The sequence below is a fragment of the Culex quinquefasciatus genome, chromosome 2, assembly GCF_015732765.1.
Source record: "Culex quinquefasciatus strain JHB chromosome 2, VPISU_Cqui_1.0_pri_paternal, whole genome shotgun sequence".
NCBI classification, from domain to species: Eukaryota; Metazoa; Arthropoda; class Insecta; order Diptera; family Culicidae; genus Culex; species Culex quinquefasciatus.
The window spans coordinates 24,029,845-24,057,368 of record NC_051862.1 but is presented as its reverse complement, the minus strand read 5'-3'; the positions used below and the strand labels follow the sequence as shown (position 1 = coordinate 24,057,368).

The 27,524-nt window shown below is 35.7% G+C and overlaps 3 protein-coding genes across 4 annotated transcripts; 1 reads left to right on the top strand and 2 right to left on the bottom strand.

The window, feature by feature from the left end:
• On the bottom strand, positions 1-13,633 carry LOC6035871 (stAR-related lipid transfer protein 7, mitochondrial). Of its 2 annotated transcripts, XM_038254860.1 has the most exons (6): positions 13,190-13,633; positions 7,998-8,504; positions 7,588-7,938; positions 7,400-7,526; positions 7,064-7,177; positions 783-919 (listed from the first exon to the last, which is right to left on the bottom strand). In XM_038254860.1, exons 1-5 carry the CDS (start codon positions 13,406-13,408, stop codon positions 7,125-7,127), a joined length of 1,257 nt encoding a protein of 418 aa, XP_038110788.1. In that variant the 5' UTR covers positions 13,409-13,633; the 3' UTR covers positions 783-919; positions 7,064-7,124. The 2 variants fall into 2 exon arrangements, with proteins under 2 accessions (XP_038110787.1, XP_038110788.1); XM_038254859.1 differs by lacking the exon at positions 7,064-7,177 and having other exon boundaries at positions 1-919.
• A 2,556-nt stretch (positions 13,634-16,189) lies between these two features.
• LOC6035868 (high mobility group protein 20A) lies at positions 16,190-17,439 on the top strand. Its single transcript, XM_001845930.2, is given in 3 exon segments — positions 16,190-16,488; positions 16,572-16,876; positions 16,879-17,439. Coding segments are annotated over 3 exon segments (894 nt in total). The 5' UTR covers positions 16,190-16,325; the 3' UTR covers positions 17,305-17,439.
• A 3,143-nt stretch (positions 17,440-20,582) lies between these two features.
• On the bottom strand, positions 20,583-21,165 carry LOC6035866 (ATP synthase membrane subunit DAPIT, mitochondrial). The gene is made up of 3 exons (XM_001845928.2): positions 21,019-21,165; positions 20,872-20,956; positions 20,583-20,808 (listed from the first exon to the last, which is right to left on the bottom strand). Exons 2-3 carry the CDS (start codon positions 20,953-20,955, stop codon positions 20,737-20,739), a joined length of 156 nt encoding a protein of 51 aa, XP_001845980.1. The 5' UTR covers position 20,956; positions 21,019-21,165; the 3' UTR covers positions 20,583-20,736.
• Positions 21,166-27,524: the final 6,359 nt, after the last annotated feature.

Here is a 27,524-nt window from a genome sequence, read left to right as displayed (position 1 = left end):
TTAACTTCTAGTCTACAAGATGGTATAATTCTAAATAGCACTTGTTCGAATCAACACGTTAGTTTGTAGAGAACATTGAAAAGAAAACTAATAATTGCTGCATGCATTGACAGAAAGGAAACAATCCGATAATAATATTTTTTTCTCGTGATAATAACATGCCTAAAATAAATGTATAACACTGTATTTACAAAAAGTATAAAATATAATCTTGAATCACGATGTATGGTTCTGGTCAGAACTTAAACTTGTTGCATTGCTTGTTTTGCTTACTTCGTTTTTTTTTTATGCCGTAACTTGTTAACACTTTCTTACTAATTCCCGCTCTAATCACGATTCTATTTGGTATGCTCTTGGCTAAAAGATGAGTAAACTTGAGTTTTAACTGTGGGTTGTACTTAGGCTGGCTAAAAGTATGCTCAATTGGGGTTTGTTTGACTTAGTAGACACATTGCACCTTCTCGGGCTCCAGGATCAGCTCACCAAAGCCGAAAGCTTTGCTAATCTATGAAAGGTACCGTTTTTTTAGCGAGTACGTACACATGACTCATGGTTGCAACGCCATTTTAGGATCAGTTCAAACCATGACCTAGAACCCGATTACGCACGTTCTCATATCAGCAGCAGCTGAGCTGCAGGTCTTAAATGAAGTATAAATACGAGTACAGATAACTCCACCAGGAAGATTTCTGCGGCGGCGCCGCTGGTGTTGACGAATTGTTGCTGCTGTTGTTGTTGCACTCTGACACTGCGTCCTGCGTGGTCGCCACCGCCGTTGTCATGCTGGTTTGGGACGGTTCCTGATTACTGCTGCTATCAGTGTTGGTAGTCTTCTTGACGACAGCTGAGTTGGCTTTTTGGAGGTGGTGGGCTTTTGTAATCTCGGATGCAGGTGCGACAGAGAGGGACTTTGGATTGACTTGAAGTTTTGGGATAAATCATTTTGTAGAAATAAAATTGTTAATAATTTGTTTTTTTCAGAGTTCAAATTTGAAGCTCTAATAACAAGCAAATGGAAAAGAAGCATGAAATGATTATTAGCAAAATATACAAAACATTATTTGGAGCAACATATATTTGAATATTAAAAAAGATACAAGAAATCAGTTTAAAAAATTAGGCCAAGGTCCAGATTTGCCTCAGAAAAGTAGGTAAAGTAAAAGTCTTTCTTTGAATGTAAAAACATGGTGCTGCTGTGATTTTTGCGACAAAAAAATGCAAAAGACTCCATTCATCTGTGTGTCCAAAAATCCAACAATAAAATACCCGCTGGCCGGCAGTGAAATTATAGGAAAGTATGTTTTGTATCAGACTAGGATTATGCAGCAAAAAAAAAAAAAAAAAAGAAATCCAGCAAGAGAAATGCACGTAGAAGCGCCGGGTATAAAATAAAATTTTATCTAAAATTACACCCAGAAATATGTAGCCCATCACTACTTGACCGAAATGTCCAGCTCATAAAGGCAGTTATCCTCTTTACTCTTCAGGTTTCAGGTTTTCGAGCTTAAATTGTCCTTCACTTACTTTAATCAATATCTTCATGAAACTTTCAGGAGTAATATCATTTTTTTTAGATTTTCTGCATGTATGTAAAATTGAATTGGCAATCAAAAATTACATTTGGGATCTATATTTTTTCATAAATTGCTTTTTTAGGGTTTTATTGATTGTCTTCTGCTAAAAACTTGTCCCAAGAATTAGCAAAAAAAAAATGGCAGAAAATATTTATATCTTGAGAACGGATTTTCTGATCGATTTGGTGTCTTCGGCAAAGTTGTAGGCAGGGCCGTAGCCAGGATTTTTGTTCGGGGGGGGGCTTGGGTGCAAAAATTCAAGGAGTATAAAAATCAGCAAGTCATTTATACTATCACTTGGTTTGTGGTATAATTATTGAGATGAATTGTAAAATTTTAATGTAATGTATGCAACAAAGTTTTTGAAGATTTTCATATTAAGTTATCAATGTATTTATTGAAGAAACTCGTTCGTCATTTTTTTTTCTTTATTTTAACAGCTAGTTTGTATTAAAGGAGTAGAGAAAGTGTTTTTTAACATTTTCTTGAATTGTTTAATTGTAATCCAATTTCGTGATAAACGTCGCTAAATTTAAAATATACTTAACTTGAATCAAATTTTTGAAAGCATAAATTTTTTTAAAAAGAAATATCGATTTATCTAACTATAAGTATTATGTTTTCTGTATTTTATACTGAGAGAAATTTTAAACCGTCTGGATTTACATTTTCAGCTGTGTGATAATTGTGATGGTTTATCTAACATATTTCATTTTTTCTAGCACAACATAAAACTCATAACTGGAATATTTGTTTTTCTTAAAATTTTACAAACAAACTTAAACAATGTTTTATTTTAATTATTCTAAGCTATTGAAGCCATTTCATATTTTGCGAAGCTCCTGGTGCTCTCAAAAATAAATAATTTTAATGAAATACAAAAAAATATAATCGTTGAAATTTCAGCTTCTGAAGTGTCTCCATGGCAACAAAAAAAAATTACGTCGAATCTCAAGTTTACATCAACTGAGTTTACATGTGATTCATTTTTTCCGTGTCGAGTAAATTCACATTTTTTTTCTGTGTAGGCCTATAATAAATATATATTTGAAGAAAAAAAGTCAGTGCCTGTGTTTAATTTAAATGTGTTAAAAAATTTAGATAAAATGTATTAAATTAATTTTTAACGCCAAAATATTCACTGGAAGAGTTGTTAATAATGCATATGTAACCATTTTTAAATGCATATGTAACCGTTAAAATTTTCCTCGATTGCATCAAACATTAAAACGAATCATGTTTAACTTTAATATTCCGACTAAACGCCATTTTCAAATTCATTACTCATTGTATTCTGAAAATTGGTCCAGAATTTGAGCAAAAATAAAATTTTAAAACATGACAAAAAAATTTTATCAGATCTAAATTCTAAAGATTATTTTTTTAATAAAATTTTAATCTATATACATGTTTAATAATTTAGGATTGTAACCATTTATTAAAATCGATGTTTGTTCAAGCAATATCTTGACTCTAGGAACAAAATCCTGCACATTTTATGGTTTAGAAATTTTATATTTACGAAACCTTGCTAAATTAAAAATAAAGAAAACTTTATGTAAGAATTCATAAATTGATTAGTTTTATCCTGTAAATCTAATCTTAGTCTGCACTTGAATTCAAACATACCAATATTCGAAGCATCAAAAAATAAGATTATTAAAACATAATTTATTGAAATGATAGAAAATTATTTTTGAATATCTTTATTTAAAAATGATAAAAATGTTTTTTTATAATTTAAGGATTTTTTAGTTGTAATTATTTTATATTTTTTATGTATTTGATTTTTTCATTTTTGGAATTTCTGATTTTTTTGAAATTATCATGTGTAATTATTATCTTAAATTTTTGTTTTAAAAGTAAAGAATACTTTATGTAAGAATTCTTAAATCAATTACATTTTTCCTGTAAATCAAATCTTGGTCTGAATTTTGCTACAAGAACTATATTTTACTTTCAATCGAAAATTTTAAAAAATGTCCTGTAGTACGGAGACTCTTAAAACTCCATACAAAAAAATCTCAAGGAACGGTCAAGAAAAGGTTTGCGAAAAGACTTCTCTTAAGCGGTACGCAGCTGAAAAGGAACAGAAACAAAAGCGTCGTTTGATATTTCTTCGGGAGCAATATGTGTTGATGAGATTTTGATTTGTTTATTTGGATGCGACTGAAAATAACGTTTGAAAATAATGTATTCGCTTAAATAATATTGAAGAATTGCCTCATGAAGCTGACTATCAAAACGCTGAATCTTAAAATGCTGAAATAAGGGAAAAGCCATTACAAAAATCACTTAATTTTCTGGTAAATATAAATTAATTTAGGATTTTTGATATATTAAATAAAAATTGGAGATTGGCCACGGTGGAAACTAAAAAATGTGACCAAAAGAAAGCATTTTGGACGAGTGGTTTCGGAAAAAAGGTTTACGAAAAAGTAATAAAAAAGTACACACAGATATTTCTCAAGCATTTTTCTCTAAGGTCTTAGATATGTAACCAACCATATTCTTAAAATATGTATGTATTTCTGATAATAGTCAAAATTCACTCAAATGTTTTTCATATTAAATGCTTTCGTTTTTGAAAACAAAATCTAAATATTTTTGACAAATTATGATAAATTTTGAAAAATGTAGAGAAAAAACATGTATTAACATGTATTTAAGGTTTTAATGCAAATAAAGGAGGGCTATTAATTTTACAATCCAAATTCGACTAGCCGAAGCCTCGATTATCCAAAGTTTCGATTATCCGAAGTTCGAAGGACTTCGGATAACCGAATCAGGAACAAATGAAATCGGCATGTTTTATTTGCTTGTTTTTAACATCAAATTCGGCATCTGTTTTTTTAATGGTCCAATACACCAAGTTTTTGCTTTTTGGGTGTTTTTTAATACCCCTGACGGTTTCAAAAGCACCCAAAAAGCAAAAACTGGAAATTTGGTTTATTAGACCTTTAAAAAAACACCAGAAATATTTCTTGACCTCCATTTTGACCGCCACATTGAATCCAAAAATTCTAAATTATTTTATGGTTCTTCAGGGGTCATACTTAAGTTCTACAATCAAAAATAAGACAACAAGATCTAAGGATTTTTGCTGTCCCTATTCAGACTGTAGTCCCGATTCGCCCCAGATGACGGTAATTATTTCTATGTAGCCCCTTAGAGCAGTCCGCTCGGGAATTGCTATTTTCGAAGGTTAATAACTTTTTAGCAAAAAAACCAAAAAATAAGGTGTCTTTGGGAAAGTTTTTCCAAATTTAAAGAAGATATTAGTTCTGAAAATTGATAAGAACTGGATAGTTATTGCGCCTTCCATTGGTCAAAAACTGAAACAGTTGCTTTTCTCCATACAATTTGATGATTTTGCCCAAACTTGGTGGTCAGTGGTCAGAAAAAGCTCAAATTTTGGAACTTAGGCTAGTGATGCGTAAATCTTTGATTTCAGGGATAGCCCCAAGTAAGCCCAGATTTGGACCATCCTAACCAATGTAATGCTAAAACTACAAGATAAATGAGATGTTACTGAATGGAACAATGTTCAAATCTGCAGCTCAATTTTTAAATATCCAAATTTTGGATCCATAATCTACAAAAACTGAGCCCGGCAATGGACAGGCAAATTACCTAGTTTGATCAATCAATTCTTGATTCTCTATCTTACAAATTATTTCTGGGAAGAGAACACACAATCATTGATTTAAGATTTTTTTAAGGTAGTTCAATTTTAAAAAAATGGAAAAAAATGTCGGGGGGGGGGGGCTGCAGCCCGGAAGCCCCCCCCTGGCTACGGGCCTGGTTGTAGGTATTGCTAAGAACTTTTCCGAAAAAAAAATAGCTACACTCTTACAAAAAATACCGTTTTCAATTTATATTTTTAAGGCGTTTTTATTTATAAAGTAAAAAAAATTAAAAGACATTTAAAAACATCTTTTGAGCTATGCCGCCAGTTGTTCAAAATATATTTGGCAGTGCTGCCAATTTTCTAAAAAAAGTTTTTTTTACTTAATTATTAGATGTAAAATCAAATTTGCAATCGATACTTTATAGAAATTTCGATTTTGGGTACGTTTTTTAATTATAGCCATGAAAACTGATTTTATGTTGAACACGTGATTTTTTTTACCTGTAGAAGTCATGACCAAGCTTGACCATCTCGCAATCTACTTGTCGGATGGTCACCGAAACAAATTTGCAATCGAAAAATACTTTACACTTTTTATATTTTGATAAAATGTACCGTTTCCAAGTAAAAGCCGATTTTGGGTATGTATTTTCAATTTCTTTTGTTTTTTTTTTTAGATTTTTAAAATACTTCTTGAAAGATAAGCACCACCGAAAAAAATGTCTTGAATAAAAATTTGAATCGATGAAAATGAGTTTTTCCAAGAGTTTTTCCTAATGTAATTTTTTTTCAAAATTAAAGTTTTGCGACTTTTTTTTATCTTTTCTATAATTTGAAATCAGGCATTACTATAAAAAGGCCTACAAATAGATAATTTTCCCCATTTCATATTTAGGACCAATTTTTTTTAGAATATTTTTGTTTAAATATCAGAAAATTTTACAAAAGTTTTATTATTTAACATTGAAAATCAAACCAATAGTTTTAAAGATATCGTCAGTTGAAAGTTATAGGCTAATTAGGCTTATTTTCATCGATTCGAATTCTTTGTGAGGATGTACCTCAGAAACTGGATGTCCGATTTTCAAAGTCTCAGAGAGAAAATTGTAGGAAATTTTCTAAGCTTTTAATTTTTATTTTCAGGTGTGACTTTTCTTCAAAAAGTTTTTTTTTTTTAAACGAAAAGGCAAATTTCCGAAAATTATAACTTAAAGGTTACACGGTGTACTTTAACAAAAAATGTAATTTGTAATTTTGTTGATCACATTTAAGAAATTTATAAAAAATTCAAAAAAATGTTTTTGGAACTAGATTTTGCACCGTCAAGCACTATGGCTCAAAAGATGATGTTTCATAAAATACATCAAAAAAATTGAAAAATAAAAATACGTATTTTGTGAAAGTTTTAGTGAAAAAAGGTTAAAGAAATGGGTAATTTTTTCAAGAGTGTAACTTTTTTTGCGTAAGTATAAAAAACCATACAATTCCCCAGTTGCGAGGGGAACCATACAGCAAATTTGTGTGGCTCATGCAAAATGACAAAACGGATTCCAAATTTTGAAATGGATTAAATGATGGTCGATTTTCTGCCCAATAATTTAGGTTTTAATCGTTACGAAGAATATGGAAGGGGTTTTGTGTTCCAAAATGTCAAGATGGTTTCTTATCGACAAAAAAAAAACGTTGCCAAAACTTAAGATCTTAAAACAAAGTATATATTATCGTTGACATCCCAATCTAGTTATGTACAATTACGACAAAATTTATATTCCATGAAAAGAAACTTGAGCGACTCCTGATTCCAAAACAAGAACAAAAGCGTGATAGAAGCAGACTAAAAACGAGAAACAATAATCACCTTTTTGCTTACGACTATCAGATCTGGCAATGGAGCTAATCGATGTGCGCTGCTCTGCCGTTCATTTAATTCTAAACAAAATGTAACGCCAAAACTTGAGCTTCTTTTCCACCTCTTTTTACGTGCGGCCGTCAGAGAAGTTGGTTTGGTTTGGTTAATACACGCGAGATGATGATCCGACACAACGAAGCGAAATCGAAATGAAACGTAAAAAAAAGTACAAATGAGTTGTTAATGATCGGGAAGTTTTGAAGCTTTCCCAGCAGATTAGGGACATTTTTGACGGGAGGGGGCACTACGAAAACAACAAACCGTGTAACATGAATTGATTCCTACCTTCTTGTAGACTTGAGGAACCTTCGTTCTCGCTCTGCGCCTGCAGAAAATCCTCGCTGTTGAATCCCGACAGGGTGTCCGGCGGGTACTCGAAGCCCGGATCGCGATGTTTGTCCCAGAAGGCAACCTGATTGAATGGAAACTCTTGTTGCAGATGTTTTACTAAGCAAAACCAAAGCCAAACTCACGATTCTCGTTTCGTTCTGCTTCTTCATACTGGCGTAGTTGAGTGTGGCCTGGTGCAGCTGGCCAAGAAAGTCCGGCATCTGCTTTTTGGCGACCCAGTTGGTGATGTACTTTGGGATCGACAGGCCCGGGTTGTCAAAGTACGTCAAGATGAAGGACACCCCCGGCTTGTTGAACGCGCTCGTGGTCGGCTTGATGACCATGAAGCTCCAGAACTCGTTGACCCGGTGATTGCCGGGCCGGGCAGGTGCCTTCGGATGCTGGACGCTCTTGTTGACGATGACAATGACCTTCTTCGAGCGGTCCACGAAGAACCGCCGATTGTACACGTAGTCGCGGTTGGCAAAGAGTTTCTGGTGTGGATTGAAAGTTTAGTATCCCAACATTCTACAACTCAACGTCCCTAACTTACCGGCCACAGCATTTCCCAGTAGATGATGTGACTGTTGGACCCCTTGGCAGTGTCCTCATCGATGACCTCCAAACTGACCGCGGTGTTGTCCCACTTTTTCCGATACTCGACGTCGGTCTGCACGTGCAGGAAGTCCTCCGCCGTAATGTCCGGATACTCAACGTAAACTTTGTACGCGTAAAGCCCCGGCTTGACCTCCTTGCGCCAGGTGATCATGTCGCGCTGCTCGATGTACGGTTCCCACGCGGTGAAGTCGTTCTGCTCGCGCGTTAGCACATCGGTCACGTTCCGCGGGCAGCGGCAGTAGCAGATGCCGTCGAGCCGGCAGTCAATCTCGCGCCGCTTCTGGCACTGGCCGCAGTAGATGGTTTCGCGCTGCAGCCGTTCGAGGAAGTTGAAGTCGTCAAAGTATTCCTTCACGTCGTCGTACTCGATCCGTTCGCGGTCCCAGTCGAAGGCGAGCAGCGCCGCGGACGACAGCAGGAAACCCTTGGCCTGGCGTTGGACCTGAGGAGAGAAATTACACTTTTTTAGGTACAAAGTATACTCGATTAAGGCGACATTTCGTTTTGAACATTAATGTCAATTTTGGTTAACCTAAACCACCGCTTAACCGCTTACTACCCAGTTACAAAGCAGTCAAGCTTTAAAAAAACATCAACAACAATATTTGTTGAGTAAATTACTGGCAAAACTGTACTTAAAATAAATCACAATTTAACATTCAAACCATCCACATTAACGACCCTCTGGCTCTTTTGTGGTCTCTATTGCAAGCTTATGCTCGAACCTAGGAGTCCGAAGGCTTGAATGGGGAGAGCACCCAAACCTCTTTCTACTCCAAGGAACCTTCCACCCCAGTGTTTGAACTGACGACCTTCGGATTGCGAGTCCAACCGCCGCCAGCGATTCCACCGGAGTAGGCTTGGTTTGGTGTGTTGTTTGTACTTATGGCATGGAGATGACTCCTACACCTGGAATGACTTAACAGCCTAACAACCAAGGCCGGGACCGACATTTTACTTCCTCATCCGATGGAAGGTTGCAGCAGGTGGGAATCGAACAATTTAACATTATTACCTATTATTACGTAAACTAATCTAATCTAATCTAATCTAACACAAACGCAGCCAGTCCGATGAAAGCATGCTGGTAAGTCTTGTGATTAGATTACGCCCCAAGCACTTTTCTTGTCATTATTAATAATTGCAGTACATCCGAGAACACCCGAAAATGTATTGCAAAAATTAAAGCGGCCAGCCCTACTACGTTGTGTTTACCGAGAGAGGATTCTGAGAACGGATCACTTTTCACAGAATCTACAGGGGAGGAAGGATGCGTGGACATACCGTACCAAACGCTCCAGTTTACAGTGTCATATGTGTTTTGTATAATGTGTTAAGTGTAAAATATAGTGTGGTTATATAAGCAATTAAAAATAATAATGCAATATAATGATCATTTAATAAAATCCCTTCACCAATATATAATAACCACGCACCCAAGCACACAAACAGCGACACAAAAGAAATGAAAATGAGCATAGCATAGCATAGCATCTCCGTCGGCGTGCCTTCCGATCAAAGGTGCCATAAGCCATTAAAACATATATAAGCCTTAAAACATATTCGTCGACGTGCCTTCCGATCCTCAATGATATGGAAAGGACTTAATCCAGAAATACGATTTGCTTGTCTCAAAAAACAAAAAATCGGATCGTTTCTATCGAAAACTATATAAAGAGAACAAAAATAAAATTCATAGGCTGACGAACGCGTGAACTAAAAAAAATAAAAAAGAAGAAGAAATCCAATCACCCCATGTACACAAATAGCGACACAAAAGAGACGAAAATAACACAATAAAACAGGACTGCTCCTTATTACCTATTATTACGTAAACATAAGTAAATTCGTTGAAAATATTTAAGGAGTTTATTTTTATTTCACCAAATTTCCCATCTTCCAAATCCCTTTCCTCGTCCCTGTTCTGGTAGAGCTGGTTTTATTCCCAATTCTTTCACAATCGATTCCTAAGCTTGAGCTTGAGAAATCATCACGTACATATGGTATTTTTTTCAATGAAAAATTCAGTTTGATAAGATTCTAATGTTTAAAGAAACAAACTCTTTAAACATATTTGCAGTAACTTTAATCAAAATTTCTTGGATTTATTTTTTTATGCAGCTTAAATTTTTCTAGGTTTTGAAAAAGTAAACAAGTTTTTCCAACTTTTGATTCAGAGCATCAACAATTGTATTTTATTTAATATTTAAGTTTTACCGTTTTACGATAACTGAAAATCGTGCTTTATTTACATTAATTGGCCCATACTCACAAAAGAGTTCAAGGGAAACATTTGGAAAAAAATATTTGAAATGTTTGAATCCATTCAAACATTTAAAAATATTTACCGCAAAAAAAACCATTGCCAATCTCATTTTTTTTATATTCAATCAATGTGACAAAATAAAACAGAATCATAACTTTATGCTTTAAAATTAAGCTCTATTTTTAACCCTGAACTGCCCACATTTTTTTCCCTTGTTTAAGAGGTCATTTTGAGCAACTTTTGCTCTACGGAAAAAACACATTTCTCTTGTTTTATGTTTTTCTTGTTTTATTTTTAGTATTTTATTTTGCGTTTATCTTGTTTTGTTAAGTTTAGTGTTTTTGGTGGTAGCCTCGTTGGATAAATGAACTGTTATTTTCAGCGTCTTTCATCTTTGGAGATTAACAGAATTAACTAAATAGTTTCACAACAGAAATACCCAAAAAATTACCAGATAGAAAAAGAAAACCTAATGTTTCTTGGGATGCCACATTTGAAGATTTTCGAGCACAGGCTCAATGCTCAAACGTATTGTTTTGCCATAATTTTCGATGATGAAGAAAACCTAATGTTTCTTTTTATAAACAGCGTTTTTAAATTTTATTCTTGAATTTGCAGTTCAATCTCGAAGGATGGAATTGAAATAAAAATCGAAACGACTCATCTTAAAAGAGTTGATTTGTTTGATCAATTACGTATAACGCGACTACTCTGCATATTTTAGTAATTGCTGCAAAGCTTTTGTTTGTGAGTTTTTACCTTGCTAGTGAAAATTTGCAGCATTTCAATTAGATTTTCTTTCAACAGGTTTTTTCAAACTTTCGTCTGTCTACAGTTTACGATGCACAGATTTTAAAAGTCTAATATTTATTAAAGCGATTATCTTCTTCAACTCTTCAACAATCAAAAAATCATTCAGCACTGATTCTCTCTTGTTGTTCGTCAAATGAAAAGCAACAACCTCGAAGCCAACAACACACGCCGTACGACATAATCATCTCCAATTACGCCTGGGCATTCAATTGCATCTTGTTGCACCTTTTTTATATTTGCGCGTCAGCCAAAGTCCTCGCTGCAGCCGGAAGAGGGGAGCAGACCACGAGGAAGGTTCTGACGTCGCGGGTGTTTACATGCTACGTAGGGTGAAAGATGCAACAAAAATCTGCGCGTTCCGCCGGTTCGGCATTCGCCGGCAACCTCCTAATTATAGAATTCGCTTTCGTAAACAAATTCCGTGCGCTCTGTGTCGCGCCTTCGCCGGCAAGCTTAAAAGTGAAACCTGCTCTGGCGTCAGGCCTCAAGCTTAGCGCAAATTTCGATAAGGAGCAGTTCTCTAGGATTTCGGTCATTCGATTTTTTTTTGTATTTTTTAATCCGACTGAAACTTTTTTGGTGGCTTCGGTATGCCCAAAGAAGCCATTTTGCATCATTAGTTAGTCCATATAATTTTCCATACAAATTTGGCAGCTGTCCATACAAAAATGATGTATGAAAATTCAAAAATCTGTATCTTTTGAAGGAATTTTTTGATCGATTTGGTGTCTTCGGCAAAGTTGTAGGTATAGATACGGACTACACTGAAAAAAAATGATACACGGTAAAAAAAAATTGGTGATTTTTTTATTTAACTTTTTATCACTAAAACTTGATTTACAAAAAAACACTATTTTTAATTTTTTTTATTTTTTGATATGCATTGGAATTTTCAAATCAAGACTAACATTTCAAAAAGGCCAAACATTCAATATTACGCCCTTTTAAAATGTTAGTCTTGATTTGAAAATTTTGAAAATATTTTTTTCGAAGAGATCGAAAAATTTCACAAATGTTTCATATATTAACATTGAAAATCGGACCATTAGTTGCTAAGATATTGAAGATAGAAAATGGTGGGTTGTTTGGGTGAAACTTAGAAAACATCAATTTTCCTGTTTTTAAACCTTTGCATTGCAATATCTCAGCAACTAAAGGTCGTATCAACAAAGTCCGAATAAGCAAAATATAGAGAATTTTCTCAGCTTTTCAAAAATATTTTTTTCAAAACTGGGCAAACATGTGCACTAATTTAAAAAAATGAAAAACTGCGACTATTTTCAAAAAAGTCACTTAAATATGGCTATAACTTGAAAACGGTGCACTTTATCAAAATTTCACTAAAGTACTTTTTTATTGCAAATTTGATTTTACATCGAAAAATGAAGTTGAAAAATTTTTACGACCAAAATTTCGATTTTTTGAAAAAATCAGTATTGATTAAAAAAATCATAACTCGGTCAATAATTTTTTGCACAACCTGGAAATTTCTGAAAAGTTGGCATTTTATGTCCCCTAAAACATATCAAAAAATAAAAAAAATAAAAATAGTGTTTTTTTGTAAATCAAGTTTTAGTGATAAAAAGTTAAATAAAAAAATCACCAAATTTTTTTTACCGTGTATCATTTTTTTCCAGTGTAGTCCGTATCCATACCTACAAATTTGCCGAAGACACCAAATCGATCAAAAAATTCCTTCAAAAGATACAGATTTTTGAATTTTCATACATCATTTTTGTATGGACAGCTGCCAAATTTGTATGGAAAATTATATGGACTAACTAATGATGCAAAATGGTTTCTTTGGGCATACCGAAGGCACCAAAAAAGTTTCAGTCGGATTAAAAAATACAAAAATTAAAATTGAAGAAAAAAGACCGATTTCGTAGAGAATTGCTCTAAGAATTAAAAATAACAGAGCCACAAGACCACCACTTCTACCGAAAAGGCAAGATTAAACCAGCGAATCTCTATCTCTTGCATTGGTGCGAGCTGGCGCTGACCAGACGACGGTGCTGTTACATAAAACCGGGACGACCACCACTCACCTGTCCCCGGAAGCGCCGGAGCAGCTCGCGCAGGGCTCGTTCCTCCCAGATCTTGGCGTACAGCGTAATGATCTGCTGGCTGCGACGCAACTGCTGGGCGAACACGAACTCGCACTGGGTCGCCCACAGCCGCAGAATGTTCGGCGACTGGTCCCGGACGTTTTTCCGCAGGTATCGATTGATTTTCCGCAGCACCAGCGAGTTGGCGAAGAGCTTCATGGTTGAAAAAGAATGGTTTCACTTCCGGCAACACAATTTTTCGAAACACAATCAGCGCCACAAAGTCACATAATCAACCACCGATGGGAAATTATTAAATTCCGTGGAAAACACAATTTTGCACGGTCCAAACGATGGAAAAACTACAAAATACTGTGATGCAATCACGAATCGCGAATCCCGCACATGCACTCTTGAATCTTGAAAGTGACAGTTTTCTGTAATGAAAACATTGAACTGCCCAGTGAGTATGGTGCGGTTGCGAGTGGACGCGGAAAGCGTTCGGAGGGGGAAGACACTTCAAAATTTAATGAAAATAAACTGGTAATAGCGGTAATAGAGTTATCTACGTGCGCATGTATTGCGTGTACGTACACGAAAAAAAGTGAGGTTAAATTGTGTACCGACCAGCAAATCAAATGGTGTGCTAGTGTGCGTGAGAGCGGGCTTAGATAACTCTATAGGGTCGACCAGGGATGCCACATTTGAAGTTTTTCGAGCACAAGCTCAATGCTCAAACGTATTGTTTTGCCATGTTATTCGATGATTTTCAATTAAATTAATTACTCACGAAAAAGATAACATTGTTTTGCTCACGGTTTTGCTTCTTTTGCTAAAAACAGATTTGTAAAATATTATTTTGCCATCAAGTTAAACTCATTTGCGTTTCTGTGGGTTCTATCCCATTCCCCAGAATGCCATTCCCCAGCATTCCATTCCCCAGAATGGTCCATTCCCCAGAATGACCCATTTCCCAGAAAAGTTTTTTTTTATAACGAATGTACTTTATTTCAAAAAGTGATCAGTTTTAAAGTGTTAAGTGTTTAGATTTCACCTTTATTGTGGTAACTGCTGACAAAAGATTAATGTTCCCTTCTTTAAAGAAAGGGAAACTTTCTTGACTTGTGGTAATTGTTAACAAAAGTTGAAATTTCCCTAAAAAGTTAAATTTTTCCTTCTTTAAAGAAGGGAATATTCACCTGACTGTCGTTACAGTAGACAAAAGTTGAAATTTCCCAGTAGAATTTTCCCTTCTTTAAAGAAGGGAAAACTCTCATAACTGTCATTACTGATACTGATAAAAGTTCAATTTCCTCTAAAGTTGAATTTTCCCTTCTTTAAAGAAAGGAAAACTCTAATGACTTGTGACATGCTGACATAAGTTGAATTTTCCTTCAGCAGTTATCCCTAGTAAAGAGAGTTCTCCCTACTAAAGAAGGAAAAAATCAATTAGTATCAGCAGTTATCACAAGTCACGTGTCTTCTTTAAAGCGATTCTAAAATTGAATAATTAATGTTGAAAATTTAATATCATTATGCCAATTGACCATTATGCCAGATCACGTTATGCCAAACGGCGTTATGCTAAATGGCATTATACCGAGCATTATACCAAATGGGAAATAGAACATGTTTTTCAGGGTCCTAAATATTTCTGGGGAATGGGTTTCTGGGGAATGGGTCATTCTGGGGAATGGCATTCTGAGGAATGGAATTCTGGGGAATGGGATTCTGGGGAATGGCAGGCCGGAGTCGTGTTACGCTCCATACAAAAATTTTAAAATTTGTATGGAAATTTTGTTACGAAATTTAAAATTAATATATTCAAATATACAATAAATTTGAAATACTTAAATTGGGTCCTAAAATGAAGCTTAGATTGCTGATATTATTGTTTACAGCGATAAAGCTTATTTTTCTGAGTACAATGACCCTTTGTATGACCACAAAGAGTTTAAAATGAATTTTTAAATCAATTTTGAAAAATTAACCTCGCGGTCCTTCTTGACAGAAAAGCTCCTACTTGACAGCTCGTTCCATGGGGACCATAGTTGATCCACCGAAAAAATGTTGTCTTGTCAAAAAAATTGTTGCATTAAAATGAAAAAAAAGTGATCAGAAATGGTTTTTAATCGTGTTTTTTACCGTTGTACATAAAAATTGACATAGGGCTTTAGTACCCAATTGGAAGAAAATCCAAAATTCAGAAATTAAAATTTGAATTTGAATTTTTCCAGAATTCAAACATATTGAAATTCAGAAATTTAAGATTTGAAATATTATTATTTGACAATTTGGAAAATTCGTGGAAAAATTACAAATTTATCTTATAATACAGAAATTTGGGGCCTAACATTTCAAAAGGGCACAACACTTTTGTATCCAGGTTTTTAAGCGAAGATGGCGTTCGAAATGATGAACGTCCAAAATGTCAAAATCGCGCAGTAGCACCAACATTAGAAAAAAAATGTGGCTGTCATGCCATGGTACACTTTTTTCGTAACGTTGGTATTACCGCGTGATTTTGACATTTCGGGCGTTCATCATTCGAACGCCATTTTCGTTTAAAAACCTGGATACAATAGTTTATCCCTTTCACTCAAATGACATTGCATAAGGTGTGAGAGGGATACACTCTTGTTTACAAAAGTTGTGTGCCCTACGAGGTGCCCTAATGAAATGGAAAGCACGATTTAATTTTATATGATTAATCATTTTAGAAGCTCTTCAAATTGAATATTTAATATAAATAAAATTTTGATTGATAGTTTCAAAAATTTCATAATTAAAAAGTCTTCACTGAAAAAAAAAAAATAAATCCAAAATAAATTTGGTATTATCAAATTTAAAAATTTTAGAAGAATTTAAATTTGAGAAATTACTCGAATCGAAAATCTTCAATCCGTATTCTTGACACTCACTGGGCACCAGGAAACTCTCCACAAAAAAAAGAGCGAAACTCTCCCGTCACTCACTTCAAATGAGTGCCCATGCCGAAACGAAAACAAAAATCCGCCAATCTAATCTGCCTTTCAATAAACGGACGTGCCCCTGTTTTCTTCCGAAATTTTCATCGAATTTCCCAATCAATTTGTGACGCTTGCTGACAAAAGATACCGCAAACCACTGCCCCAGAATGGACAAATCAACGGATGGTGAAAACACTGCCCCGGGGCTCGTCAAAACGGCCAAAAATGGAAACGGAAAAGCCAAAGCCGCCGCGACATCAGCCGGAGCAAAACCGGTTCGTAAACGCAAGAAGATCAAGGACGCAAACGCACCGAAGCATCCGCTAACAGGTGAGATACCTGGGAATGTGGTTAAATGTTAGGATTGGCTTATTTATTACTGGGCACTTACTTTATACTTTTCCCACCCACAGGATACGTCCGGTACATGAACGAGTTCCGCGAGGAACGCCGACTGAAAAATCCAGCCCTGTCGGCCGTCGATATCACCAAGCTGCTGGCCGAAGAGTGGAGCAACCTTTCGGACGAGGTCAAAAAGCCTTTCCTCGAAGCAGCTGAAGTTGACCGGTTGCGCTACCACCGCGAGGTCTCCGAGTACAAACAGAATAACGTAACGCCACCGTCGACCAACAGCAAGAAGCCCAAATCGAACGGCGATGGCGACTCGGACCACAAAGATGCCGTTCCGTATCTCAACGGAAAGGAAGAAAAACGTCGGAGGAAATCCGCGTCGGCGACTACGAAATCCCGATCTTCACCGACGACTTTCTCGAACACAACAAGGTGATCGACTCGGAGCTGCGAATGTTGCGCAAGTCCAACATCGACTACGAGCAGCAAAACTCGGTCCTGGAGAAGCACGTCGAAAACATGGACAACGGCATCCAGAAGCTGGACAACGAGACGAGCAGTCTGCGGGCTCGGAATGCCACCTTGCAGAGCTATCTGCAAAAGCTGCGATCGGTGCTGGCCAGTGCGCTGGCCGGACTTCCGATTGGGCCGGAGCACAAGGGTGCCACGGCGGACAACATTGACGAGTACATGGCCGAGCTGCACCAGATGGCCAAGTCGAGCACGCACGGCCACACGCTCAACAAGGCCAAGGACATCATCCGGAAGCTGGACCTGCAGAGTCTGGCCACGTAAGCGGTGAGCGATTGTTTCGTTTTTGGTTTATTCTTTCTTTTATTGATTTACCTACTATTATTAACCGGACTGGAGCGAACGGTAAGTGGGAGCAGGTTCGCCTTCGAATACATGTACCTTTTTAGTTTCGACGAAGAGCGGTGGGAAGTTAATTCATCCGAACGATCCCTTGTTATTTTAAGTCAATCTTGATTCACCTTGACATTTTCTAAATACCATTGATGATAAAAAAATCTTTCTTAAAGATATTCTGAAGATAAATTTGTCATAGTTTATAGAAAATTAGTATAGTAAACTCGTTCAACAAACTTTTATTTTATTTTTTTAAAGGGTGTTCCCATAGTTGTTCGCTGTTAGTTGTGGATTGCCTGCATCTCTAATGGGGGCATGCTTATTTATTTCTCTTCGCTCCATACCCTCAGTGACGTGATGGGAACAAGGGCGTCTATGCGAAGTGTCTCTACACCCGCTAAAAATGTCCGACGCTTGGGGAGGGAAGGTAATTCATTTTGATCCTAGCGCCAGTATTTGTAGCAATGAAATTCGCGAAAAAAAAATATGCACGTGGGTGTACCGATTACGGATTAAAGGATGATCCAATTGTTCACCTAGCGCTCACATGTGTTTCAGGACCAAGTTGCTTGCGGGTATGAGAATCATACGTACATACATATAACAATTTCAATAATTTTTAGTCCATTTTGGCTTTTTTTTTTAAATATTGCAAATTGAAGTGGAATTATTGTGTACAGGTGGGAGTGCCAAAAGTTCTGCTTCTGATTGGTGTGCACAGTAGAACAAATCATGGTAATATTACATCTTTTATGACACAAACAATGTGTAATTTTACCTCTAAAAATGTGAGTTCGAATCACACCTGATGCACTTTTGTTTTTTGTTCAACTTCCAAATTTCAAGGCTACCGACCGGGATTTGATCCCTGAATCTTCTGCTTGTGAGACAGAAGCCGCAATAATTAAGCCAAGTGGTTAGTGGTATTTTTGAAACCTGTTTCAAAAATAGGGGAAATATACCCATTTTAAGCCTAATAAGCGGTCGTGTTTAAATGATGCTGGATAATCTGGAATGTTCCTTGAAATTTACTAAAACCAAGTACGCCAACGAGTAGAGCATCTTTTTGTGAACATTTCTGATTATTTTCACTTTTACTAAAAAGTTATTCAAGCATTTTAAAAAAAATCTCCCAAATGTATTCTAATCAGACGAGAATGCATTGGGCCATGCCCATTTTTCTATTTTCAGCTTAGTTATTTTTTTCTTTCAGCGCTCTTTTGGGTCTGCTTAGTGCTGCCAATTGTGATGAAATTTTAAGCGAAAACTCACGAAAAGTAGCATTTATAGAGAAAGTTTCCTGGCATCACTGGCTCATTCCAACAGGCAAGCACTGCTGGTGGTGTTGGAGGCCACCCTTTGTTCTTTATTTGCCTTCGCTTCTCGCTCGGTTTTCTTCAGCCTTCGATTGGAATGGGTCGTTAAAAGTCAAACGTCAAAAGACTTGGCGCGTTTGTTTTTTTATGGCGCTTGCTAATTATTTACATTTTTTAATAATATAGTTCACTAAATTTAAAACTTGAAGAAACCTTTATGAAAGCAACAACCAGTTGTGGTGACTTAAAGACTTAATATAAAAAAAGTTTAAAAAATACAACAAATTAAAAAACGACTGGAAAACAGAAATTAGGCAAGAGATAATGATTTGAGTTTGTAGAAAAATACTTAAATTTTAAATGAATAACAAAAATAAAACACCATAAATGCATATGAAAATACAAAAAAAATAAATGAAGAACCTTTGCATCTGTAATAAATTTTAAATTATTTTTGTTGATTTTCATTTCCACTTATTTTTTTTCATATCTCAAGCTAAATTTTCAATTTTAAATTTCATTAACTTTCATTAACATTATACCACAGACAAACAGACATGAAAGTTAGAACAAATTTCTGTTCAAAAAGTGGGACCAGTTTGAATTTGAATTTTGTTAGCTCACTAACGCCATCTATCTACGATTCCTAGAATCTCTCTCCCAAATGACAGCAGGACATGCGTATGTATGTATGAGTATATGATGACAGATAACCAAAAGCACGCATCAAAGGCAATCACAACAAAACATTGAAAATGCACGTCGAAAGAAAAAAATGTTCACTTTCGGTATAAGAAAGAAGGCGTTCCGTTTCAACGGAACTTCTCCCACCGGAAAATCGCGCTTGCAAAGCCTGTTTATTCCTCTTCGTCTACTGGCCAAGTTAAGTCCCACAATAAAGTCGCGTGTCCTTCCGCGGACAACACGGTCGCCTTAACATCTTCCCTTACCAGTTGTAAAGAAAACGTAGAAAAATTGGACTTTTATCGGTCCTTAGCGATGGGTCATAGTAGGTAGGTGGTGGAAGAACCTCCACTTTCTATCGGTTGGTAGAGTGGCCAACGCATTCTAGTGTTTATTTGACACGGTCCCGAATACTAGAACAAGCTGGCCTCCTCAGCGATATGAGGAATTTCCGTCGAAGCGGAACGCTTTTCGCAAAGCGTTGGTCGTTCTACCATCGATCGACGTGTGGGATCTTCCAACACGTAAACACGAATGTGGCAACAAACGTGCCGAAGAGAATGAAGCTGTGCAGTAGGTGGCAAGTTTCCCCTTTGCTATTGAAGAAACTGCACCGACGGAATCATCTGCCTGGCTAACAAGCACTCCGAATAAACAAGCGCAGCTTAATCCACCGGAGCAACATGTTCTGAAAGCATCGAGTGCATATGGTTTCCGCAATGATCCATCCGACGGGAAACCTAAGAAAAACGACTTCAAGCCAACAATGTCCGAAAAATAACTCTAATAACTCCACGTGTTGCCGGCAACCAAAACAAAATAAAAATAACAGCTCAAAGCTGTCATATAAAAGAACTGTCGCTGAGCACAAGGGCGCCTCTGGCGGTGAAACCGAAAAGTAATCACCATGCTTTCAGATTTTTCAAAAATGACCGTTACATTTTTGGGACAAGTTAGTGAACTCGACTTTCATGTCTGTTTGTCTGTGATTATACTTTTCTGCACTTTTCTTAACACCTCTGAAAAAAGTTTAATATTTCTGGTGGTGTTTATTTTACCTCACCGATCCCAGCTTCCATTATGGAGGCAATTTACATTGTTTGCCGGCGAAGTTAAGGAAAAAATACCCTTAAATTTTTGTAAATGTGCAAACAAAACCAGAACCAAGTTTCTTTCAGCATAAATCAACGTACAGAAGCCCAAAAATCACATTTTTTCAATTTTATAGCACTGTTGCATAATATATTTTCCTCACACTTTCGACCGTAACGCTAAAGCACACGAGATGATGTACATTTTTGTAGTGATATTCCTATTGCATTAATCCGAACATCACACCCAATCCGTCACATCCTCAAGTTTACTTTTTCGACGGCTTCAGCGAGAAGTACAGGATGAGCAGTCCGATGCCGGCGTAGGTGGCCTTCGCGACCTGTAAAGAGATGAAAATTTAGATGATTTTTTCAAGAGGGGAAAAAAAACTCTCGAAGCTTACATTTGCCCGTCCCTTGATGGTTTCGCCGTTGAAGATCTTGGACAGACCCTTCAGGTTGTCTCCACCCTGTTCACCGCCGGCCATTCTGAAAGCAAGCAATGAAGGTTAATGCATTGAACTACTTTGCAATAATTTGGAAGGTAGTACTTTAAGAATATTTAGTTATTGACTGCCTGCAACGAGCTGAAAATCAGAAGGGTGTACGTTCTTCTGGCTAGAATGAAGGCAAAGTGTCAAGAGTTCCAGAGTGATTGCAGGTTATGTTATGTAATCATTTATGTGTTAGTGTGGAGCAGGTTTGGACCCGGCTGACGGATAAAATCCATCGCAAAGGAATCGCTTTCAAGCGGGATGTGTTCGAAAACGGTGAACGGAGGGACATCTGTTGGCAGGTTTAGAGAAAGGAACGACAATGTTTGAATTGTGCGTTAGTGGGTCTTCTGCGTTACTCCTCGGTCTCTGGACGGGTTCTATATAAAAAGCGGCAAAAATCCATTTTTAAAATCAATTTTCTTAATAGGGGAAATTCTCGTATGCTTGGCAGGTTAAGCACTCGCTCCTAACTCCATCCAATTTGCTGATTTTCACTATTTAAACAAATAATTTTGCAAAGTTTTGATAGAAACTTGCTTGTTCACTTCTCACTTCGAGTTCAGTTGAAAACGCTTTTAATTAGCTTTAGTTGAATGCCAAAATTCTGACCTGCCAACATTAGATGCACGCTGGAATTAGATGCTGTTCCCCTATGCAGTAATTTGTTTTTTTTTCGCGAATTTTGTTTTGACGCACTTCGAGAAAACATAAAAGCTGTGTATACAGTAGCGTGTCCCAAAAAAACACGAAGTCGAGGAATTCAATGTGCTCAGTTCTCAAATGATAGAAAATCATGTTAGAAACAACTCTCTCATACATAAAAACTTTCGGAAAAATTGTTTACCACGTTCCCTGGGCATTTTTTTGAAAAAAGTCAGTTTTTTCGACAATTTCACAAAATCTGCTTAGAAAAATGGAAAATTTTAAAATTTCAAATAGCCTATGCCATTAAATGATGGTCTGTGGTCCAATAAACAAGTTAATGTATCGATTTGGCCTTTTAAAACCTTGTTTTCACTTTCCCGGTAGCTTTTATGTCGAAAAATACGAGTTTTTGCTTTACTTTTTTTCAATCTTTTCCCTCGGTATTGAACACAAAAATTTCCTCATATGTGAGAATACATGCATCTTGTAGGAAATTTTCCGCCAAAGATTTTCGTCTAAGCAACTTTGAAGTTTCATCAACTCTGAGCTGAGATATTCCAGTTTTTGTGAAGAAAGAATATTGAATATTTGAAAATGTTGATATTAATCATCATTGGCATACAATATTAAGAATAATTTAAGCCTAATTTGAAGTGCGGCTGTATCGCATCTGTTTTTAAACATGATTGGTTAATCCTTCAATACTAAGGGCCACCTGGTGTTGTTTTCTCATGGCACACTACGTGCTAAATCAATGAATTACTTTTAGCAAATAACTCATATTTAGAGCATTTTGCATTTAAACCAATCGATGCACGTTTGCTGTGTTTCCATGGATACAAATAAACAAATAACAAATCGATGCATCTGTGCTCTCTTATGCTATCTAGATAGGAAAACCAGTAAGCTTAGTACAAGAGCACAGAGGCATCGAAATATATGGTTCGATTGTACGGGGTTGGCAATTGTCCACGCTCCATCCAAAAAAGTTTTTTTTATGGACAATTGACCATGAGAAGGGAGCTGAGATTTAAAAAAATGTCTACGTGATTAATGGATGGATCCCTATAGAATAAATTCCAAATATTAGTGATATTTTTAATTGACCTGAACATCGGATTTATCGACAGGAGTTATAAGAAGGAGTGTAAACGTTACGTTGTGGTTCAGATCACGGAAATGCGTACAATTGAACCTTATATTTGTTATTTGTTTATTTGTATCCATGGAAACACAGCAAACGTGCATCGATTGGTTTAAATGCAAAATGCTCTAAATATGAGTTATTTGCTAAAAGTAATTCATTGATTTAGCACGTAGTGTGCCATGAGAAAACAACACCAGGTGGCCCTTAGTATTGAAGGATTAACCAATCATGTTTAAACCAGATGCGATACAGCCGCACTTCAAATTAGGCTTAAATTATCCTTAATATTGTACACAGAAAAAAATCATGAGAATATTACATCTGGGAAGGGTACATCTTTTATGTCAGAAAAAGGTGCAATTTTACCTCTGGAAATGTGTAATTTTACCACTTTTATGGTGTAATGTCAATTTTCAGTCTAAATTGAGGTAAAATTACATCATAAAAGAGATAATATTCATCCTTCCAAAATTACAGCTTCCAAATTTACATTATTTTTACTGTGTATGCCAATGATGATTAATATCAACATTTTCAAATATTCAATATTCTTTCTTCACAAAAACTGGAATATCTCAGCTCAGAGTTAATGAAACTTCAAAGTTGCTTAGACGATAATCTTCAGCGGAAAATTTCCTACAAGATGCATGTATTCTCACATATGAGGAAATTTTTGTGTTCAATACCGAGGGAAAAGATTGAAAAAAAGTAAAGCAAAAACTCGTATTTTTCGACATAAAAGCTACCGGGAAAGTAAAAACAAGGTTTTAAAAGGCCAAATCGATACATTAACTTGTTCATTGGACCACAGACCATCATTTAATGGTATAGGCTATTTGAAATTTTAAAATTTTCCATTTTTCTGAGCAGATTTTGTGAAATTGTCGAAAAACTGACTTTTTTCAAAAAATGCCCAGGGAACGTGGTAAACGATTTTTCCGAAAGTTTTCATGTATGAGAGAGTTGTTTCTAACATGATTTTCTATCATTTGAGAACTGAGCACATTGAATTCCTCGACTTCGTGTTTTTTTGGGACACGCTAGTATACAGTACTTGTTCGGTAACTGGGCTGTTGCCCAGTAAAAAATCGCACAAACGTCAAAAACCCAAAACAAACCGAAATTAACGAGGGGTCAATAGATGCCATAATCATGTTCAATAAATTAAAAAAAACTTTTTTCAAACTTTTGTTCAATTTCGAGTCACAATTAAACACATTGTACATAAATTTCGGTAACTTTTATTTTAATATTTCATCAGGACCTCAGGTCCCCTTGTAATTTTTCGTTCAGCCCAGTTAGCGAACAGCATTCGTTTACTGGGCTACGTTCTCAGCCCAATTACCGAACAATTTCTGGTACTTGAAGTTTGCATCAAACAATGTGAAGAACTGAATGAAATATTGTGATAAATAGCAGAATGTTAAAAATGGAATAAAGAAATATAAAAAAAAGGATTATTTTACAGAATGAAAGTTGCATAAAATATCATCCTTAAAAAATTGAAAAAAATGTATTTGTGGAATTGTGTAATCATCTAATTTTTCGCATATCGAATTTTCACTGTATTTTTTTATTTGTATGAAACTTTGTCTATCGGTTTCTTCATACAAATTTTAGACTTTCCATAGAAATGTGCTATGCATTTATTCGAAAATTTGTATCTTGAGAAGGGATTTTGTGGTCGATTTGGTCTCTTCGGTTAAAATGTAGGTTATGATTAGCACTTTTATCAAAAATACGGAAAAAATACCATTCTACTCCAACGAATTGATATAATTCGTTTTACCTTTTAACATTACAAATCGGATCGATAATTTCCAAGATATCATCGATTGAATTTTTCGTAATTTAATTCTTCGCAAGAATTAAAGGTCGGACCAACAATTCCCAAAAAACGAAAGAATCCTCCCGTTTTTATTTTTTTCAGAGATGGACAAAAATTACTCAATTAGAAAAATACTATTTTCTGAAAGTTTTAACCTATTTTTTTTCTAAAAACGTGTATTTTTTTAGAAATTACAATATTTAGTAATTTGCCACCATACCTTACCTTAAATTAAAAAAATCTGAAAATTCAAAATATAACCCAGGCCTGCCCACCGTCCGGCCCGTGAAGCCATTTTATCCGGCCCGCGACGGCTTTTCAAAATAGTTCTATGACCGGCCCTTTAGGCTGTTCATGAAGTATTAAATAAATAAAATTATTGTTTGGATTAAAAAAAAATTAGCTTGACATCAAATTTTAACATATACTAAGAACCTTCTTCATGTTTGAATTTAATTCTTATAATTTTATGTTGATGTTTTTTAATTGAAAAATTGTGCAGGAAAACAAAACTATCCATTTCGTAAAATTATGAAATTTATGAAAAAACTTGGATTGTTGTCTTAAAATTTACAAAATGAGACTGAATGTTATTTATTTCAGTTTTAACTGTGTTTACTTCAAATTGAAGTTTTTTTCCCATTTTCTTTTTTTTAAATAAATAAGTAAGCAAAAATAATGTATTTTTTTCCAGAACAACTTTTTATTCATAGTTTTTTTTTTCAGAAAAGCTTAAACAATCAAATTATTTATACTCAAAATAGATCGCTGCAAATATTTTAAAAATATTAAAAAATGTATCAAAAACTTCAAAAAATTGCAACGATCATTGAAATTTGAATGTTTTTTTATAAAAAAATATATCAAGGTATTTAATTGCAATTGTAAAAAAATCTATGCAATCTTAAACAATTAAACAAACAAAAATTAAGATAAGTCAAATAAACACATTTTTGAATGTTATCTTTGTTATTCATTCCTAAAATCAAGATATATGAATCATATTTGCAACACTAGTTCTTTTATGTATTTACTGTAAAAGAACCCAATCATAAGAAAATTGAAAAAAAAAAATGTGTTTACTCTTAACTATTATCAAATATTAGTTCCGGCCTGCCACTGCTTCAGGAAAAAATAGACCTGCCCGCCGGGCCAACAGATTGGGCATCCCTGATATAACCCAATCATGCTAAAAATTATTCTAAACGTAGCTGACTGCACTTAAGTTTCCATTGAAATTTTGAAGTTTAAAAAAAATATTTGTTTTGTCCTCTGATTTTTTGGGCCAACTTTGGAGACAAAAACTTTAAATTAAAATTTGTACCAGCCTAAAATAATAATAAAAAAAATGTGATTTTTTCCATTTATTTTTTATTTTCCAAAAAGTTTTAGTTATAACCTACAACTTTGCCCAAGAAACCAAATCGCTTAGAAAATCACTTTTCAAGGTTTTCGAGTAAAGTACTTGTTCGGTAACGGGACGTTGTTATAACAAAGCAAAATTATCGAGGGGTTAGTATGTAGATGCCATAATCAATTTTAACGAGAGTGTACGTCGAGCTGTGCGGTTCGTTTTTGCTCGACCTGCGTGCTTCGGTCCTATTTTTTGAGTATTCCGTGTGCGTTCCGGTGCAAAAAATGGTTTAAAGTCTTCGCAACAAAGTGAATCTATCGGTTGTTTCACAGATTTCGCGGTGACGTGAATAGTTTGATTAAATTTGTCTTGATTTTGACTGACAAAAAGTTGGTTTCGCCATATTTTTTTCACTCTGAAAAACCGCAGCGAGACGTATCACACAAATACTTAGAAGTGATACTGTATTGGTGCGAGAGATAATGGAAAAAGAGAGTGCTCTCGGAAAAGGCTCGGATTGAAGAGAGCGAGTGGATTGTGAGAGGCAGTCAAAGTTGGTTGCTGACAACGGTCATCATCATCATTGACCACACTGACGTTTTTTTCACCGGGCAGTAGCAGCAGCAGATTTTGGTGGCTGCTGATATTTCGAAAAGAGTTGGTGTATTGGGCAACGCTTGCAGCTGGGAGAGCGACATATTTGTGAAGTTGGTGCTCTCACACATACTATGGCGCCTACTGGAATTTAGCGGGGTTGGAGAGCAAGAGAATATGCTGAAGTATCTCGTTGCCTCTACTACACTGGAAATGGTAGGGGATCAATAGGGTGGTGCTATCAGGTAAGACTTTTCCATTTTCAGAAGTTTCAGCAGCATTCTCGTTATGGTAAGTTTGATTATTATTATTATTTTGCAATGTAAAATAATTACATGTGTTCCCACGTTTTTTTTTTTGGAATTATGACAACATAATTAATATTTGAATTCTAGAGTAAATTTTAAAAACACCCTATAAAGGGGGAGGGGATCCTATGCTGATGGGATAATTTGAAAAATTAATCTTGAATTTTAGTTTCAAACTCACCAGTTGCATTGGTGATAAATGTTATTACTTTTAATAATTATGTTCTTCTCTACCAACAGTGAGCGAGTTGTGGCGCTATAACCACGGCAAATAGTGTCCAGGGCATTTGTGGAAATACAGTGTCCCATCCCTAGAGGGTCCCGGAGCACCAAAACTTCTTAGCATGGTGGCTCCCAACGATAAATTGCCTAAACAAACAGGAACGTGAGCGGGGGATCCCCACGTTTCTTCCTCCCCTGCAGATTCAGAAATGTGTTGTTGTTTGAACATTCGTGCTCAAACTCAATCCAATTCAACGAATCATCTTTGCGGTTAACTTTACGCAGTTGGCCTGGCCGTTTTAACGTTTGTGATGTTTCAAAGCAATTTATTGCATTGGGGCACTGCAATTGTTAATAATGACAAGAGGATGCTAGGCGTTAATCAACCTAAGGCATTTTCCAGGATGCCCTCGAAAGACTGGCTGCGCTAGGGTTAGATTAGATTAGATTAGATTAGATGCC